This window comes from Chiloscyllium plagiosum, unplaced genomic scaffold (genome assembly GCF_037043375.1).
Source record: "Chiloscyllium plagiosum isolate Xiang-an unplaced genomic scaffold, Cpla_swu_hap1 HiC_scaffold_37, whole genome shotgun sequence".
NCBI lineage: Eukaryota > Metazoa > Chordata > Chondrichthyes > Orectolobiformes > Hemiscylliidae > Chiloscyllium > Chiloscyllium plagiosum.
In genome coordinates, this window is record NW_028270175.1 from 35,562,898 (window position 1) to 35,582,941 (window position 20,044).

At 40.3% G+C, this 20,044-nt stretch overlaps 1 protein-coding gene across 3 annotated transcripts in view; it reads left to right on the forward strand.

Annotated features, from left to right (window-relative positions):
* Positions 1 to 4,501: 4,501 nt before the first annotated feature.
* ajap1 (adherens junctions associated protein 1) overlaps positions 4,502 to 20,044 on the forward strand; it is a 316,781-nt gene continuing 301,238 nt past the window's right edge. For 2 of the 3 annotated variants that reach the window (XR_015753487.1, XM_087980585.1), the window contains exon 1: positions 4,502 to 4,866. Coding sequence is in view for 1 of the 3 variants with exons in the window: in XM_087980585.1 (XP_087836711.1) it covers positions 4,829 to 4,866 (38 nt within the window). In the remaining 2 variants the exon portion in view is untranslated. Of the gene's footprint in view, positions 4,905 to 20,044 lie in introns of all 3 variants that reach the window. The other variant, XR_015753488.1, reaches the window with a different exon arrangement.

Sequence of the window (20,044 nt, forward strand, 5' to 3'; positions counted from 1 at the left end):
CTGCTGAGATCTAGCACATAAAGCCCTCTGTGGTATTGCACTAACATATACCATCTAGTCTTGCATTGTTAGTCCAGCTACACTAATTTTTAAGGGGGTGAGCATTTTTAAAAGAGCTTTTCCCAAAGAAACACAATTTTTATTTTTAAAAGTATTTTTTCATCCTTCATTCTATGCTTCAACGTTAACTTAGTTTAACTTTGGGACGTGATTATAACCTTAAATTATTGGCGAAGATATTTATTGATGAATAATTAATGCATTCATTGGCCCAAATGTTATTGCAGGAGTTCATCACCTTTATATGAATTAATGTCACTGGAAAAATAGTAATATGTATGAATTATTCGGCGTTCATCAGTTCAATACCCCCAATTTCAGGCCTTATGTAGGTGCTGGGAACCTTCATAAAGAGATATTATCCATATGCAGAATATTGGAGCCACTTGAATAGAATACTGGGGAATTATGAAAATCTCAGAGCTGGAGTCCTGGAAGAGGGAAAGAATTGGAAATTCCATGGATGATTGCTTTTCACTGGTCATTCATTTGCCAGTCTGGGAGAGACATGCTGCACTGGCTAGGGCTGAAGTTCAAATGATACCTTACATTACCCCACGCTGGAAAATGGGGCTAGATATATTTAGGATATCTGGTCTATGCTGTATAACTCTATACCCACTGATCCCAACTCTTCCTTTCTCTATGGTATACCACCTTCTTTTAACTTAATCAGTCTTAAAATGCGTTAGCTTTCTGCTAAGAGCCAAAAATCACGGGGTTATAGTCCAACAGGTTTATTTGAAACCACAACCAACACCGGCATTTCCACATCATTTCTGCTAAGAGTCTCAGTAAATTCGCTCAATATAAGCTGTCAGCCATCTTTCCTTTTCCGACTTTGTGGTCTGTGTTTTCCTATAACATTAAGATTCAATTAGTGTACTGTATGTATCTTAGATTCTTTAATTCTGATGCTTGTGGTCAAACCACAGACAACTGTACTCCAGAGTAATCCAACCCTGTGTAATATCACTGAATTAAATGGGTCTCGCCAAAGTTTTGTGCGTTTGACCTATTAAACACCACAGATCAGCTACAAGGGATTGTTACCAGCAATATAGATTGAAAGAGGGAGTAGATTGTTAATGTATTCACAGAATGCTGCTCAAGTTTCCTCCTTTGTGATTGAGTTTTGTGAAAGATCACAGTAATCCTTTAATAGTAAATCATCACTTCCTGGCGCAAGTTATGGCCTGTGATACGATTATAATGTTCAAGTCATCAGAAAATAAATAGAGATTGTTAATATTGACAAACATAAAATTGCTTTTGTATTACAATTCCCATTTGAAATGGATACAGAGCAAAGCAAAGGTGGTGCTGCTTTGAAATGGACCGTTTACACACTTCTCGATGTAAACAAGTCCATTCAAACACTGCCTGCCTGAATTAACCCTGTGCGCATGTTACAAAGATTCACAGTGAAGCTAACCAAATTCTCAGGGGAGTAGCGACCCGAGGGGGAACTGTAGGTCTCAGCAACTCAGAGCAATTTGCTCCCTCGGTCGTTTAGGGTTTTGGGGAAACCGCTTTATTCTGAATTTCCCCTTCCTGGCTTGTAACTCGTCCTGGCTCACATGTGTGCGCGATGTTGTCATGACGCTGGAGGTTTAAGAAGACACTACTGCAGGTAGCCTTTCCTAAAATGCATACTAAAATTCCACCGGCAATTCCCTAACTGGCTAACATTGCAACTCTGTAGCTCTTCAAAGCCTGGTTAGCAGGAGCCATGCTTGCTGTGGGTTTCAGCAGCCCGGAGCTGCTGTGGGGAGTAGATTCTCAGCTTTACAGTTTCAGACTCTGTCAGGAACAGTGGGGGCGAACGGGTGGATCCTTATTGCTGTGAAACCACGGCTGGAATTGTGCCCTGGGAAACTTCCCAATCCAGCTGTGAGCGTGAATCTAATATAATCGTCTCCCACCTCTGACCTACGTTCACCCTGAGGGAAATCACAGCCCGAATGTCGTTGACAAGAGGGAGGCGCTGGTGTGCACTGTCAGCCGGCACGGTTAAGGTTAACAAACACAAAGATGGATGGAAAGAGCTCAGCAGGTCTGGCAGCATCTGTAGAGAGAAATCAGAGTTAACGTTTCGGGTCCGGTGACCCTTCCTCAAAACAGGAATGGTTAATTTTATCAAGGTGCGCCAGCATTAATGTTACACACAGCAGCAATTCAACATTCTCTCTGTGTCAGGTCAGATCAATGCAACAAGTTGCATTGCATCAGGTTGGATTTTACGGGCAGTTTTCTCAATCAGATTAGGGATGGTTTTAAGAATCCGGTTGGTTTTCGCTTGTGGTTATGCGTACTGCTACTGTGTACGTATATCCAGCTGAGGGATTGATCCGGGGGCGGGGGGGTTCTTGGAGTCACCACCCTCTCCGCGTTAAACCAGGAGAGCTCCTGCACACCATTACACTCTGGGGAGGACCGGGAAGGGGCGACAGACGCTCACACACACAGGAAAACCGAGAAGGCTGGTGCCAGTTTAGCACAATAATCCCCAGGCATCACAAAACTGATTCACTTCATGGGCAGTCCATATGACCATATCACTACTTCTGAGAAAATATGGGTTAATCCGGGGACAGTAACATCTCTCCTTCCAGCACCGGATTGTTTTTTTTCTGCTTTTGCTTTAACTTGAAATGCACCCCTCACCCCCCCGCCCACCCCTCACCCCCCTTCCCCGGCATTTTCAATCTTTGTATGCAGCTTGCCAAACGGAGAAATGATATAGCAAGCGTGTCTCATACCTTACTGTTTGGACATGGGTGGAAGCCTCAGTTTTCAGTTAATGAGCAGTGACTTCTGTGGACTGTGTCCCTCCAATGCTAACGGTTTAACGTTTTATTTTCACATTGAACTTCACACAGAGAAGAACACCACGGACTGCAACGTAACCAAATAATGTATTTGTCGGACAAGCACATCGCGTGAGCAATGGAGTGATTTGATTTCCACACCCCAGTTTGAAAAGTCACCGCTGGGGCGGCTAATGACATTCCCTGCTAATTGCATCTGGACAGTACAATTTGCAGCTACACATTAAACCATAACCCAGTCATAGGAGACGTTGCTAACACTATTCCCTGGAATTATTATGTTTAACTGTGGATTGCAATGATCCGCTTAACCAGGAAACATTCATCAGGAATGAATCGCTCGGGTCCCATTAGCATGAATGAGTTGACATCCCAGTTACTGTTTTGGTGCGGGCTCCTATTTTGTTTACAAGAAAAAAAAACAATCCAACTCCAGTCATTTGCAAGGAATCTGTAAAGCGACTAAATGTTGCAATGATTTTGTTATGGCAGGGATCCCGAAAGAGTTAATACTTTTTTAAATACGTAGACAGACGATTGGGGTGCACTCGATCTAGCAAAGTTCATTCTCGGCTTTACTCTATTGCCCCATCGTTTTTATAACCATGGCAAGCCCCGTGATACGCCCATCACACCAGCTATAACTGTGAGCCAGATACCTTCACTTTCAAAATCGCCGCCCCTGTTCAACAAAGGGTTAATCATTGGAAGGCCAGCCAAGTTTAAGGACAGCGTCGTCAAGTTCATTGCAATAGACTTATACGAAGGGTTAATGTCTGTCCTTGCGCCTGGCTTTGGTTTGGCAACTGTTTTATTTTCCCTTTTTGCACCGAGGAAAGTTGCAGAGAACGGAGGGAACCCTGTGAGAGGCAACGGCGTCTCTTTTTGACTTCCACACTTTGTGAATTGCTTCACTCTTCATGCTTAATCTCTTCTTTCGCTTAACCAGATGACGGTCACAAACACAATTCCTGCAAATGTTAAGGCACGCTCATGCCCAATAGTTTGAACAATGGGAGTGTGTGGATGGAGAGGGTCTTCCTGTCAATGACAATCATTGATTCGCTGTACGTTCGACTTGCCGGTCATTACCTTTGTGTGGGAGAGAGAATGTAAACCCACCTTTATACAGCGCTGAGGAAGGGTCAGTGGAGCCGAAACATTAACTCTGACTTCCCTCCACAGATGCTGTCAGACCTGCTGAGCTTTTCCAGCAATTTCTATTTCTATGCCTTCTTGATCCAAGTTTGAGGATTAAATGGAAGTGCAAAGTAGGTGATGCAGTTTCTGCGTAGCTCTTAATTTTCTGAGAAATAACACTGGGCATCGAGTGCCGCCTGTACTGTGTCGCTCAGGAGCTGGTACACAGCAGGGGTGATATTGGCATTCTCCAAGTTTCAGCGCTGCAACAGCTAGCAATAGGTTAATACAATCCATTAACGTGTTAAGCATTGGTCCAGTGTGTGTATGGGCTGACACCTTTGTTTTTTTGTAATGAACGGGTGGGGGGAGGGGGGAGGGGGGTGGCTGAACTGACGTCAGCTGGAGCCAGACAGGGCTCTTTTCTCAGTCCCTGGGAATGCTCATCATTACCTTGAGCGGCTCTGGAAGCCGGGCATACGGAAGGAGGCTGCTCCAAAAACATTGCCAGCTCACTTCTCTTGCGTCCTGATCTCTCTTCCTCTCCAGTTTTGAGCTCACCTTCTCTCATCGGTGTCAAGACACAGGCTCCAGCCAGGGTTGGGGGAAATCTGTATTATTTCTAAGCAATGGGCAGAGAAGGAACAGCGCTTTGGGAATTACTTGTTTGAGAATGAATACCAGGCGTCTCCTGCGAAGCTTGACATGGGATCTTAATATTCTTTGAAACTGTCTGGGACAGAAAAAAATGGTCTCTCTCCTTTTGGGTTGCAAAGACACGGCTGTATAAGAAGCGAATGCTAACAGTATTCACCATGTTGCTAAAACGCTTGTGGTAAGATCGCATTTGATGAATCCATTTGCAACTGAGAGGTTTGATTTTTTTAAATTTGCGTTTGACTGTTCACCTATTTTAAAAATAAAACAATTCTGACGGGCTCCGGGTAGGGCTGCGCCTCCTAATTTATTAATACGATTTATTCACTGAAAAGACTAGGGAAAGCAAAGTAGTTGCGCTGGGGAGAAAAGGGGTTGCAACACGACAACCGAATTGCTGATATTTCCACTGGGCAGCGCTAGACATCCACACAGACAGAGCGGAGCATGTTCAGCACCACGGAGCGTGGACAGCTCCAAGCGAAGCCCGCCAACTTCACCACCTAGGCTGGGCAGACACCCACCTCAGAAAGATGCACGAAAATTGCCATGCAAAAAGAGAGAAAAAACAAATAACCACAAATAATTCAAAACATGATAAAATAATCGCACGAGCGATATCTTTTGTGCCCGTAATCTTCCAGTGTGTATCTGTCAGATATAAGATTGTAATAAACTGTTGAGCAGTACTTTAATTGGAACTGGAAGAATGCAGAATTTAAATTTTAAAAAATGTATATGTTTGGTATTGCAATTGAAAATTGAACCAGTAATATAAATGTATAATCCTCTTTAGATTTGCCTGCCTAACGCTGAAGGGGTATGCAAAGCTATATATAAAATGTGAATTTCTATTCCATATGGATAAATGAAAACATAATACTTGCTTTAGTGAGTTGTTACATATACATTATATCTGATAGTAGGTATTTGTTGCAGGTATGAGTAGTTATGGTATAAAAATATGGAAACTTAGCCAAGTTTTGCAGAAACAACAATATACTTGAATAAATCAGGACAATTTAATCTTCAAAGGTAATTATTGAAGTATTTAAAGAGAACTAATTAATTCAATATGATGTAAATGGGAACTAGGTAAGTAATGGAAGGTGAATTTCAACAGAAAGGTTACAAAAAATAACTAAAAATGTTGAATACAATTTAAATGTTAATCAGTCATAAATGATGGCAACGAAATGTTAACCACAAACCAGCCCAGTGAATAAACACAGTCATCATTTGCTAACTAAAAGAAAATCAATGCATTATTATTTTTATAGTTGGTTTGATATTAAATAGATAATTCCATGCTATTTTCATTATTTTATGAATACCCTTTGAACCACTGTTTGAAAAGTTTTTTTTTTCATTTTTTGTTTGTGACATCCTTTCACAAGCCCTCCTGTTCAGGCTCAAAACTGATGCAAAGTCATTATCTGAAGCTGCGACTAGGGGTTTATAACAGAGATGGGGAAAATCAGCAGGATTGCCAAGTGGGAGTTTTATGCAGATTAGAGGCGAATGAAAGGAGCTTTAAGAATAATGAGCTGTTCCAGGGTGTGACAAATCATTGAACATGCCAGCACTCAGAGCAAGAGAGAGACTCATCTCATTTATGTTTATGATGAAGCCAGCTTAAAATAAACATCTGCATCCCAAATTCTAATTGGGCTTAAATAAGAACTGCACATATGCAAATCTGTTCTGATAAGCATGCAATTCCACTGTAAATATCTATTCAGGGTTGTCCACATGGTAATATTGACATAGAAAAGAACAACACGGTATTAATTTGAAAATCATTGAGAATATTGAGCAGACTGCTTGGAATTAGTTTCCTGTGATGTCAATATTATAAAACTCACCAGGTAGTAGAGAAGTTTAGCTTTTGAAAGATGCTTGATAAGATCTCATCGTTAGCATTTTGGTCTGTTATGTCGGTGTATACCAGCATATTTTCTTTCTAGTATTCATTTTTCTTCAGAATACTGACTATTACTTGGCTATGATTGTACAAATGTGAATAGATCCCTCCCTGACACCTCCCTCAAGTGACTATTCCTTGTCTATCCCCTGGTTATTTGACTTTTGAAGAAATTACAGCTGAACCTGATTCAGGTCTCATTTAATTGCCACACATATGCACTTTCCAGTAGAGGTCAGTGCATGGTAATCAGGAGTGGAAAATCTGGTGGATGTCTCCCTTTTATAGCCTAAGGTCAGTCATAACAACTGAACTGCTGCATACTTGAGATCACCAACTCATATTGGGAATTGTGCCTGTGAGGCTTCGTGTGGCTTAATACTATCTAAGGTATGGCTTTTAGTTATTAGACCATCAGAGAAGCAAGGTAGATTTTGTTATTTTTCTGTGTTAAAGATATAGTGTTTTAAGTTGGACCGTGTATTAAAGAATATACAGATATTTATCTATATTTTTCTGTCTCTTAGTTGCTTTTTTACATGGCTGCACATTGGTACATATGTATGCTTCATTAGGAACAACCCTAATATTGGCAGATGGTACATTTGTTTTTTAAGCCGTTACTGATTTAGTGAGGTAAAGCTGCATTCACATGCCTTTTGCTATATTGTTATTATATTGATGTACAATGAGTGTGGTGGCTTGGTCATAACCACTTGGGTAACATTGTGGGGAAGAAGATTGGAGTGATTCACCAGTTATGTCTCTCTTGGTAGGCCAGGTGGGTGGAGTGGATCACTGTCTCACATCCCACCGATTGTAGAGTTTGGGCGAGGGTGTATGCTGACTAGGTTGATTCATTTCCCTTTTGCAGAAGGCATTAAGGAATTGCTGGGCATCATTCTATTAACAAATCTCTCTGAAAAGAATGAATGAATGAATGTATCCTCAGTACTTGCATGCTTTGTGACACAATATTTTTCTAGCTATGCTTGCATGAGCTGCTTGGGGGCATGGTTTACCTTCAAGGTGTTATACAAATAAAACAGTTTGTCTTGATGAAGTATAATCAAACATAGAATATGAATCAATTGCCCAAGCATTACAAGTATTCTGTCTGCACCAGAGGAAAGGAACTTCAACAGTTGATATCAGTCTAAAAACAACTTTGTAATAGCCAATGTTGTGGGTGCTAAAAGGACAGTTGATCATGTTACATAGAGGCTTTGGCTAAAGTAAGTATCATTACTTAGAACACTGCTTAAAATTGCCATTATTTTCACAATTAGTTCCTGCTGTGTTCGTTTTTTTTCTATTGAAATAACTCAGTCACAAAACCCAATCAGACAGTAGGCAATTAAATAAAATTGCTGCACTTAGGTGGACTGGAGAAATTCTGAATTGGGTTATTATTCTAAAGCAGGTTGAAATAACTCAATGTGATATTAGCTAGAGACTCAACAATTATACAAAAATGTCTTTGCCTATTACAGTACTAACTTTAATATGTTACTGCATTAAAAACTGAATTTAAAAAAGTGAATTAAAGGTTTGAGTTCATTTACTGTTGGAATTTCACATCATCAACTCAATATTTAACCTTTTTATTCACTTATAATTCACTAGCTATCCATATTTAACAATATATACTAAAAAGTTTGTTTGCTCATGTTTCCTATCAATATCTTCCATTATGCATTCCCAAGCTTCAAAGTATAATGTAAACTATCCATGTGCATTTATCCAACTGGGATTGCCCTTTCCCATTAGTGTGGACACTGTGGAACATACTACAGCGGGACTTCAGAGAACTAGGAAGAAGGCTGAAAAGCAGGACTTCCAAGGTGGTTATCTCCGGTTTGCTTCCATTCCTTGGGCTGGTGAAGCCAGAAACAGGGAGATAATGGACTTGAACGTGTGGCTGGGGAACTGGTGCAGGAAGCAAGGATTTAAATTCTTGGATCACTGGGGTATATTTTGTGGTAAGCATAAATTCTACAAGAGAGACGGTTTGCACCTTAATAGGTTAGGGACCAGCATTCTGGCAGCCAGGTTTGCGACTGCAACACAGCTACGTTTAAACTATGTAGCAGGGAGAAGGGGACAAACTGGATGTTTAAGAAGGAAATTGAAGGGAAAGTTAGTAAAGGGAAATCAAGAAAGACAACTGTATCAATGAGGCAGAAAACTCAGAAAGGGATCATGCTGTAAGGTTGAGTGAAATAGGAGTTGATGGGAAGGGTGAAGGCAGTAATAAATTAAAAATACTATACATGAATGCACAAAGCATTAGAAATAAGATGGATGAGCTTGAGGCTCTTTTGGAAATTGGCAGATACGATATTGTGGGGATAACTGAGACGTGGCTTCAAGTGGACAGGGTCTGGGAAATGAATATTCAAGGCTACACATGCTATCGTAAGGACAGACTGATGGGCAGAGGGGGTGGGGGTGGCCATGTTGGTAAGGGATGATATTCAGTCCCTTGTGCGGGGGTCCTAGAATCAGGGGATGTAGAGTTAGTGTGGATAGAGCTGAGAAATACTAAGGGTAAAAAGCCCCTTTTGGAAGTTATCTACAGGCCCCCAAACAGTAGTCTGGATGTCGGATGTAAGTTGAATCAGGAGCTGAAATTGGCCTGTCGCAAAGATGTTACTACAGTTGTTATGGGGGATTTCAACATGCAGGTAGACTGGAGAATCAGGATGGTATTGGACCCCAAGAAAGAGACTTTGTGGAGTGCCTCAGAGATGGATTCTTAGAACAGCTGGTGCTGGAGCCGACCAGGAAAAGGCAATTCTGGATCTGGTATTGTGCAACGAACCAGAATTGGTCAGGGACCTTGAAGTGAAGGAGCCATTGGGAAGTAGTGACCATAATACAATAAGCTTCAATCTGCAATTTGAGAGGGAGAGGGTACAATCGGAAGTGACAATATTTCTGTTGAATAAAGGGAACTATGGAGCTATGAGGGAGGAGCTGGCCAAAGTTCAATGGTGCAATACCTTAGCAGGGATGACAGTGGAGGAACAATGGCAGATATTTCTGTGTATAATGCAGAAGTTGCAGGATCAGTTCATTCAAAAAAGGAAGAAAGATCCTCGGAGGAGACATGGGTGGCCGTGGCTGATGAGGGACATTAAGAAACACATAAAGTTAAAAGAGAAAAAGTATAACATAGCAAAGATAAGTGGGAAAATGGAGGACTGGGAAGCTTTTAAAGAACAACAGAGGATTACTAAGAAGGAAATACGCAGAGAAAAAATGAGGTATGAAGGTAAACTGGCCAATAATATAAAGGAGGATAGTAAAAGTTTTTTTAGGTATGTGAAAGGCAAAAAAATGGTTAAGACCAAAATTGGGCCCTTGAAGACAGAAACAGGGGAATATATTACGGGGAACAAAGAAATGGCAGAAGAATTGAATTGGTACTTCAGATCTGTGTTCACTGGGGAAGACACAAGCAATCTCCCTGAGGTAACAGTGGCTGAAGGACCTGAACTTAAGGGAATTTATATTTGCCAGGAATTGGTGTTGGAGAGACTGTTAGGTCTGAAGTTTGATAAGTCCCCGGGGCCTGATGGTCTACATCCCAGGGTACTGAAGGAGGTGGCTCGAGAAATCGTGGATGCGTTGGTGATTATTTTCCAGAGTTCAATAGATTCGGGATCAGTTCCTGTGGATTGGAGGGTGGCTAATGTTGTACCACTTTTTAAGAAAGGTGGGAGAGAGAAAGCAGGAAATTATAGACCAGTTAGTCTGATCTCAGTGGTGGGAAAGATGCTGGAGTCTATTATCAAGGATGAAATTACGACACATCTGCATAGTAGTAACAGGATAGGTCAGAGTCAGCATAGATTTATGAAGGGGAAATCATGCTTGATTAATCTTCTGGAATTTTTTGAGGATGTAACTCTGAAGATGGACGAGGGAGATCCAGTAGATGTAGTGTACCTGGACTTCATCTTTTGATAAAGTCCCACATAGGAGGTTAGTGAGCAAACTTAGGGTGCATGGTATTGGGGGCAAAGTACTAATTTAGATTGAAAGTTGGTTGGCTGATAGGAAACAAAGAGTAGTGATAAACGGCTCCATTTCGGAATGGCAAGCAGTGACCAGTGGGGTACCATAGGGATCAGTACTGGGACCACAGCTTTTTACAATATATGTTAATGATATAGAAGATGGTATTAGCAATAACATTAGCAAATTTGCTGATGATACTAAGCTGGGTGGCAGGGTGAAATGTGATGAGGATGTTAAGAGATTACAGGGTGACCTGGACAAGTTAGGTGAGTGGGCAGATGCATGGCAGATGCAGTTTAATGTGGATAAATGTATGGTTATCTACTTTGGTGGCAAGAACAGGAAGGCAGATTACTACCTAAATGGAATCAATTTAGGTAAAGGGGCAGTACAGAGAGGTCTGGGTGTTCTTGTACACCAGTCAATGAAGGTAAGCATGCAGGTACAGCAGGTAGTGAAGAAGGCTAATAGCATGCTGGCTTTCATAACAAGAGGGATTAAGTATAGAAGCAAAGAGGTTCTTCTGCAGCTGTACAGGGCCCTGGTGAGACCACACCTGGAGTACTGTGTGCAGTTCTGGTCTCCAAATTTGAGGAAAGACATTCTGGCTATTGAGGGAGTGCAGCATAGGTTCACGAGGTCAATTCCTGGAATGGTGGGATTGCCTTACACTGAAAGACTGGAGCGACTGGGCTTGTATACCCTTGAGTTTAGAAGACTGAGAGAGGATCTGATTGAGACATATAAGGTTATTAAAGGATTGGACACTCTGGAGGCAGGAAACATGCTTCCGCTGATGGGTGAGTGCCGAACCAGAGGACACAGCTTAAAAATACAGGGTAGACCATTTAGGACAGAGATGAGGAGAAACTTCTTCACCCAGAGAGTGGTGGCTGTGTGGAATGCTCTTCCCCAGAGGGCAGTGGAGGCCCAGTCTCTGGATTCATTTAAGAAAGAGTTGGATAGAGCTCTCAAGGATTGTGGAATCAAGGGTTATGGAGATAAGGCAGGAACAGGATACTGATTAGGAATGATCAGCCATGATCATATTGAATGGTGGTGCAGGCTCGAAGGGCAGAATGGCCTACCCCTGCACCTATTGTCTATTGTCTATTTCCCATCTTCCAGTTTAATAGCATCTGCTGATTTAATTTTAAACCTAATAACTGTGGCAATCCATGGCCTAGCACCAGAAAATGACCATGATGTCTCCCAGACTATTCTACATAGTTGTGGGGATCTTTATGCCCTCAAAGCCACAAGAATAATACTCCTATTGTTCAAACCCCAAAATAGTATTATTGACAAAGGAAAAGCAAAGAAGGAGGTATTAAGTGACCAAGCGCTTGATCAAAGGAAGAGAAGAAAGGTAAGAGGTGGAGGCTTAGGAAGACAGTTTCAGAGAACTGACTTCAGAGGTAAAAGACATGATCATCAGCAGTGGACCAAATGATATTGAGAGTTACTTACAAGCTGGAGTCAGAGATATAGATGGAGTTGTAGGCCAGGAGGGATTGATATAGAAGCTTGAGAATTTCCAAACTGCTGGGGAGCTGGGATCCACGTTAAATCCACAAGCCAGGATGTGAGTAGAACCTGTTGCTACTTGATTCTCAGGATCTCCATCTGTTACCTCAATCTCCCTTCTCCATTACATCCAACAATCCGTGAACCCATATTATTCTTCCTAACTTATTAATGATGTCCTGCACAGCCGGCCCATGCTTTTCACCTGAGATTCCATATTCTTTAATTTATATTTAATTCATTTGAGCTTTAATTTATAATAAGGGTTAAAATTCATGTGCAATCTATGCCCAAACTTCCAGTATGTGCTACCTTCAACAAATGATACCTAAGCATTTATTAACTCATTCATTTATTAAAGATTTATTAATAACCTATAAAGAGATGTAGAGGGCAATTGCCTTCCCTTGCCTCCTGAAGCAGTAAAAGGACAGAAGCCGATGGTTGTTTCAAGAAATACCTCACCAAAGTTTTCTCTGTTGCCTTCATGAAATACCATGTTCTCGGAGAAGAAAAAAGATATTGAAAGATATTAAGAGCTGGACAAATGAGTTGCAAGCTCCAATTAATATTGAGAAACTGGTATGCATAACCAGTGTTAAAAGTAACAGTTGATATAAAATTGAGGGGACTGTGAATAGTGCTTTGTACTTTGTGTAATTTTGGATTTTGTGATCATTTCTGGTTCTGCTCGCTCATTTCTCACTGAAAGGTACTTCATGAAGTAAGAGGCAGCAGGCAAAATGTGCAGGTATGCTTAATGGCTCAATGTTCAGTGTTTATTATTGTAGGTTGGCAATGGTCTAGGCAAGTGAAGTGTGACAGTATTAGATAGTACCATAAAAATTCCAGAGGGTGTACAGAGGGATATTTGTTGAGAATCCACTCAGGACTATTATGTGCAACTTTACTTCATTTTGTGTTAAGTCTTGCTAGATTTGGTTTCACTGGGGTGAACAACCCTCCAGTACTCCTCACATGTAATAATACTTTATGCATTATCTATGCAATTATAGAAAACTTTTCTTTCCTTTTAGTGTGCGACTGCAGTGGCATAAGAAACAAAACCTAGTTTTACCTGCTTCCAGAATTTACAAATGCATTTATCTGTGCTGTATCAGACTCTGAGCTTCTCACCAATCCAAGTTTCCAAATCTGCAGTCTGGCGTTCCTCTAAAAGTATGTTTATGTCATGAAGCCATAAAGTCATCTGACCGAAATAGACACCCTTCTATACATAAGCTGCCTTTATCTTCATGTACTCAACTAGCCTTCCCCTGCCTCCTGAAGATGTAAAAGCACAGAAGCCTATGGTTGTTTCAACAAATGCCTTACCGAAGTTTTCTCTGTTGCCTTCATGAATGATCAAGCAGGTCAAGGAGATCACTCATAACCAGACTGAAAGATACAGTTAGGCGTCAGCACTAGTATAACTGCAGCAAAGAATGTAACACTTGTGTTAAACTATTCTGCCTTCTAAGTAACCTACATGGTTGGTCATGAGTCTGAGGCAGTTTACTGTCTATTACAGCATCAAAGAGGTCAGAAATGCAATCATCTGGCACTACAGCAACTTTATATCCAATTCAGTCAGGAATGTCAGAAGCAGCAGTAGCAGCAGCACTGGCAGTTTTATGATTGCACAGACTTCCCTAGAGTGCAAGCTAGAAGAGGTTGAACACATGTGGCTATCAGAATGTCAGCATAATATGCAATGCCATGTCTGCAAATTATGTGACAATATATCATGAATGTGCTTATACTGTGTAATCCTTAATCCAGTCAGGCATTTGCTACAAACTTCAGCATTGAATATCTATAAAGAGCAATTGGTGACAGTCAGAATTGCATTGAGCAGAATGTTAGAACTTTGAAGCATTACTTTTCATTTAGACTACTGCATGAGCAAAAGTCAGTACATTCCAAAAATCTGAGAGTGCAATAATACAGGGGTGGCCCATCCTTTATATTCTTACATTCAACTTAAACCTGATTACAGACTTTTAAAGGGAGTCCTTAATGCATGGAAGTGGGAGAGCAGGAAGCAATCACCAGATGTTAATGGGGCAAGACATTGGGGGAGTTGTAAAGATGTTGGCAGAATTAGATTGGTCATTTTATTTTCATTTGATACATAGGTATGATGCCTCTATTCAGTTGAGCTGCCTTTTTTCTGTACTGTTGTTGAGTGTCATTTCCAAATATACCATTATTATTGTACCTCTGGCTTCACTGTTTGCATACATATTGCAGCAATTTGAATGACTTACTCATTAGTGAAGTTAAGTGCTTTCACTTGGTCATAACATGCACAACAAATATAGGGTGATTTTTCTTTAAAGGTAAGGCATCTGGACACACTCACCAAGAATGTGATTTGGAGATGGGACGTATTGCTAAGTCTGCCTGGTTTATCACATTCTTCGTAACTTGTTATTCATTAAAATGTTTGATAAATTAAGTGTCCAATGAATTGAGCCAGCTTTCTGTAAATTGTACCTGTCTGTGTGCAGTGATGTGCTGGAGTATCCTCCATTTGGGGATCCTGTGCCAGTGCAATGTTCTCTACCTTGTTCCTGTGAACATCCAGTGGAAGAATGTAATAGTATGTCAGGCTCCGAAGTTTCCTACGTGTTGCTCCTTGAAAATCTCCTTTGATGCCCTTATCTGCTCATACCTTTAGGGATTTAACAGATGCTGCAGCAATATTTTGCTTTTGGAGGATACTAGGTTTTGGAAGAAATTATACCATGCCCCTGAAGCTCATGTGAGATAAAAGCCCCCAGTGTTCAGGCATTGAATATTTTTTTGTGGCCAATGAGTGCATTCTATAGCAGTTTATGTCAGCCTAACTTTTCTGCAATCTTGCTCCAACTACATCGCTGCTGTGAGATGTGGCAGCTTAGGTGTTTATAGTTTATTGCTAATGACAGGATCGAGATCATTGAGAGGTCCTTCCTGTGTGAATTGCTGTCATTGACATTCATGTTGCACTAATGATAATCTATAGCCTACTACCTCCTGTCAGTGATATCACCTATATCTGTCACTTCCTCAACCTATATGTTGCGGAAACCTCCAAATACATGTCTATCACATCCAGAGTTGATTCTTCCAATGCCAATCTCCCATCAGTCAATGTAATATAAAACAAGTTCTACCCATTGAATCGATAAATTTGATTTCATCCAAAAAGCGTGCTGTCTATTTTCTATCCCCCACTTAAATGCTGCTATGCATTGATTTCTTATCTTCATCTTTAAAATCCTTTGAAAACTTGTTCTGTTTAATCTTTGGCAATGAATCCCTCCCTATCCACACTGCCCCCCACTAATGGTTTTCCACCTAACCCCTTCCTATAAGCTGTGACTCTTCCATTCTGGCCCTTTGTATATACCTTCACTACATAATGATGGTATTGCCTTTAACCACTAGGCTCCACATTCTCTCCAAAATCCTTCTTCCCTTCTCTTTCCTAAGGTCTACTTTAAAACCCACCACTTAGACAAAGTTCTTGGCCAATTCTCCTTTTACCCCTTACTTGGTCACAACATACTCCAGACAAATTGACAATAGGAATGAATGCTGGTCTAGCCAATGGTGCCCCTATCCCTCAAAAAAATAAAGAGAACAAAAACAAAACATTTTGACTTCCTTTTATTCATTGGATGTGAGCATCTCTAACAATTATTGTCCAACCCAAATTGCCCAAAGGGTAGTTAAGAATCAACCACATAGCTGTGGGTCTGGAATCACAAATAGGCCAGAACATGTAAGGATGGCAGATTTCTTTCCCTAAAGGCCATTAATGAACCAATTCTTTTTAATGAGCATTGTTACATAAGCTTTAATTCCAGATATTTATTAAAATCAAATTCACCACCTTCAGTGCTGGTTGTTTGGACCCGTGCCCTAGAACATTAGGCTGGGGTTCTAGATTAATAGCCATGCGACATTATTACTATGCTATTGCCTTGCTTTAGTTTTGCAAGCTGTCTTGTGATGATTTTCAATATGAGAAGCACTTTGTAAATGCAAGATGCTGTTGTTGTTCATGGACTGGAGAAGATTTAAGATAATTATCAAAGGAAGCAGGGAAGTAATGAGGGGAATTTTTCTTACGTTGTAACTCTAATGAACTGAAATGCATGACCTGAAAGGATAGTAGGACAGATTTAAAAGTAATCTTCTGAAGGAAATTGGGAAAACACTTGAATGTGAAAAAATGTAAAGCTGTAAGGGTATAAAGCAAGGGAGTGGGATTAATTGGATAGCCCTTGCAAAAAGGCAGTAAATGCACAATGGGCATAATGGCCTCACTTTACGCTGTGTTATTGAATGTTGTTACCTGTGGAGGTATGTCTCACTTACTGTGGTAGTCATGCTGATGGAATAATTTATTGTGTAAATGGAAATATGTGCCACATGTGACACAGAAGAGTGGAAACAGGCTCTGTAATTGGCTTGGCTTCATCTAAACCCCTCAGGGAAATGTGTCCTATTACATCCAGCTGACTGGTTGGTCGATTGGATTATGTTTCAAACTGCTTGATTTTCTGTTCTGAAATTGCAGCTTATTGTTTAAAGTAAAACAAACTGATTGGGAGCAGTGGGATCAAGGTACAGTCTATGCATAATTAAAAGAATACTATTTAAAATTGATACGGCTGTTGACTTACAAAACCTTCCATCAAACCTGTACTGATATTTCCTTTATAATGAAGCATTCATGTCCAGTCTTAAATGTCCTTCTTGAATGTGCCTATTCATACCCAAATGAAGTAACCTGATATGTTTCCAGATATCATATTTCTCTTCATGTCTTGTGCATAATTTTATGGTGGCATTAAATCTGGTCAATAGTGCCTTGGTTTTCAAACTGGAAGTCTGAGATATAGTGTAGGAGGTCAACAAAGTAATGTAAAATGTGAGCAAAGAGATGAAAGGGGTGTGGCTGTGCAGTGGAGACTGGGCTGGCTTTTACACCTAGGAAGACATTGCACAAGGACTTTGCAATGAGAAACAGTTACATCCACCTTATTCATATCTCGAAGCAAATACATTATTTTTGAAAGCAATACTTATTGCATGTAATCCCTTCAACATGCAATCCTTCCATATTGTGATTATTATATCATATTGAGAGGGGACATTGAGAGTGGGTGGCACAATGCTCAGTGGTCAGCACTACTGCCTCACTATGCCTAGGACCCAGGCTCAATTTCATTCTTGGGTGACTGTCTGTGTGGAGTTTGTACGTTCTCCGGGTGCTCCAGTTTCCTCCCACAGTCCAAAGGTGTTCAGGTTAGTTGGATTGGCCATGCTAGACTACCCCACAGCGTCCAGGGATTTGTAGCTCTGGGAAGTCCAGGGTTACAGCTTTCGGGGAGGGCACTGCGTCTGGGTGGGATCCTCTTCAGAGGGTTGATGTGGACTCAAAGGGCCGAATGCCTGCATTTACACTGTAGGGATTCAATTTGAAAAGTAGGCCTTGATTCAAAAAAGCTTGGGGCAGGAGTTAATATAATCACCATGTGAGTTATCTCTCCTGGATTCTCATCGGTTTCTCTGGCTGCTTCCCCTCAGCCCACCCAAAACTACACTACGATCAATTTAACTCAGTTTGGTATAGCATTGGCAGCATGGGTTCACTCATTGTATAATCTGAGGAAGTGTTTGCGGCTTGTTGCTGATATTAGGCCTAGTGTCATATTCTGGCATTATTGAGCCATGATTAACAGCCTCAGGCAATGACGACAATGCATAGAGAGAGATTCTATGCTCCCTGTCCTACACCCGCCCTCATCTTTCTTTGCCTCTCCATTCACAAAATGTATCAACAGTGAATGTAACTTTCTATTGTTATCATCCATGGGTAGGTCAAGTTGCATACTCCTCTACAGCAAGATCTAACATTAGATATTAAATCAATGAGATTCCCATTTGGTCTGGGAATGATTCTTTGAAGGTGAATCTTCAATGGCTGCATGGAGTCCTATTGGCATTTTAAAATGAGCTGTGGATTTGTTAGTTTCAAATGGTGCAATTTCCAATGAACGATGGAGATATTACGGACTCCATAAAACTATTTCACAACTTTTTATCAGTGGTCAAGCATAACTTCAAACCCAAAGTGTAACTTAGATGAAGCAGTTTAGATTGTTGACACAAATTCTATACATAGGATTCCATTGTTCCAGTCTATAAAGTATCTTCTAAATTGGAAAATTATGCATTCAACTGTTATCTATGGTTTTGATCCAATAAAGCTTGCTTACAGAAGATGTACTTTTATTGGAGGGTTTACATCAAAGGTTCGCTGCTCATTCTTTTAATGAACAGATTGTCCTAGAAGATGAGATTAATTAGACACAGCCTGGATTCCCCAGTATTTAGAAGTATAAGGCAATCTTATTGTAATATGTCAAATTCTTAAGAACGTAAAAGAATTGATGGCTGAGAAATTGAGAATGGATGCCACAGTATTGGATAAGACTTCAGCCAATTAGTACTGAGTTGAGGAGAAATGTCCTCTCTCAAAGGGTTTTGAATCTTATAAATCTCTATCCTGGAGGCTGGGGAGACTCTGGGATTTTGGAACACTAAGGGAATCAAGGTATATGGGAAAGTGAAACAAAATAGAATTAAGTTGGAAGATAACCTGTAATCTTGTTGTTTGTTGGAAACGAGGCTCAAACAAGGAAATGGGCTCCTCCAGTTATTTTTTTATTAATATTCTTAATCTTACCTTTGAAGGCTTTATCTCTTCACGTTAGCTAACAATGGGAAGATGTCTTAAACCCCTGAGCAGACACTTTGAGAGCTAAACATGTTTCTTTTCATCTGCTTAAAGGCATAGGGAGCATGTACCAAAGTTTTGAAATCAGGATGATTCATTTTCAGTCATTACGTGAAATGTTTTAAATGAGTTCCTAAAAATATCTGGTCATACATTGTTTTAGAAATTCCAAGTGAATTGGTAAACAAGAGTGAATTTTTTTCTTATTAAGCTTAATCAGCTAATCTATGGAGCACAAAGCTTTCACTGTACACATGGTTCTTTGGTAAAAATCCCTTTTGCAAAGTAAAAGATGTACCTAGTAGAGTTCAATATAATACAGGACACTACGATCCTTAGGCCTACTTTATAAAGAAATCATTTAATCCAAACTAGTAGTTTAGGTTGGAATCCAATCAATACTGCTAGGTTGTTCATAATGATTTTAGGTTGTCTCTTTAAGACCCGACCTGTTTGATCTATACAGTCTGTACTTTATTCTGGTGAGTAATCTTCATTCATACTGAGAGGCTATATTCAAATTTAATTCATTTCCAATTTTGAAAGAAGAATATTGTAAAGAGAAGCTGACAGTGGACAATGCAAATTTAAATTCAGGTTCACACAGACTTTTCTGACTGTTCCAAATTTACAATTACAGTGTTTCCACATTTCCAATCTGGATTGCTGGCTGCACATGTGTAAGATTAACTTGCATAAGTAAATGTGATAATTCCTTAATGAGTCTATTGTAATGACACAGCCCAGTGATACTAAACCGCAGGGTTTAGGAAGGCCTGGAATTTGACCAGTCCTCTGTGATGAGTGAAGATAGTGAAATAACATCCATTTATATAGCACTCTTCATATTTTCAAGGCATTCAATTTACAGGCAATTAAATACTTGTGAATTCCAATTGCTGGTGTAGTATATGAAACACAACAGTCAATTTGCACACAGCAAGCTCCCACAAATAGTGATATAATGAATGACCAGATAATCTGATTTTTAAAAGGTAAATATTTGCCAGGTGCCCAAACAACTATCTTGCTCTGGTTTAAATAGTGTCATCAGATTCTTTTTAGAGATAGCCTTGATTG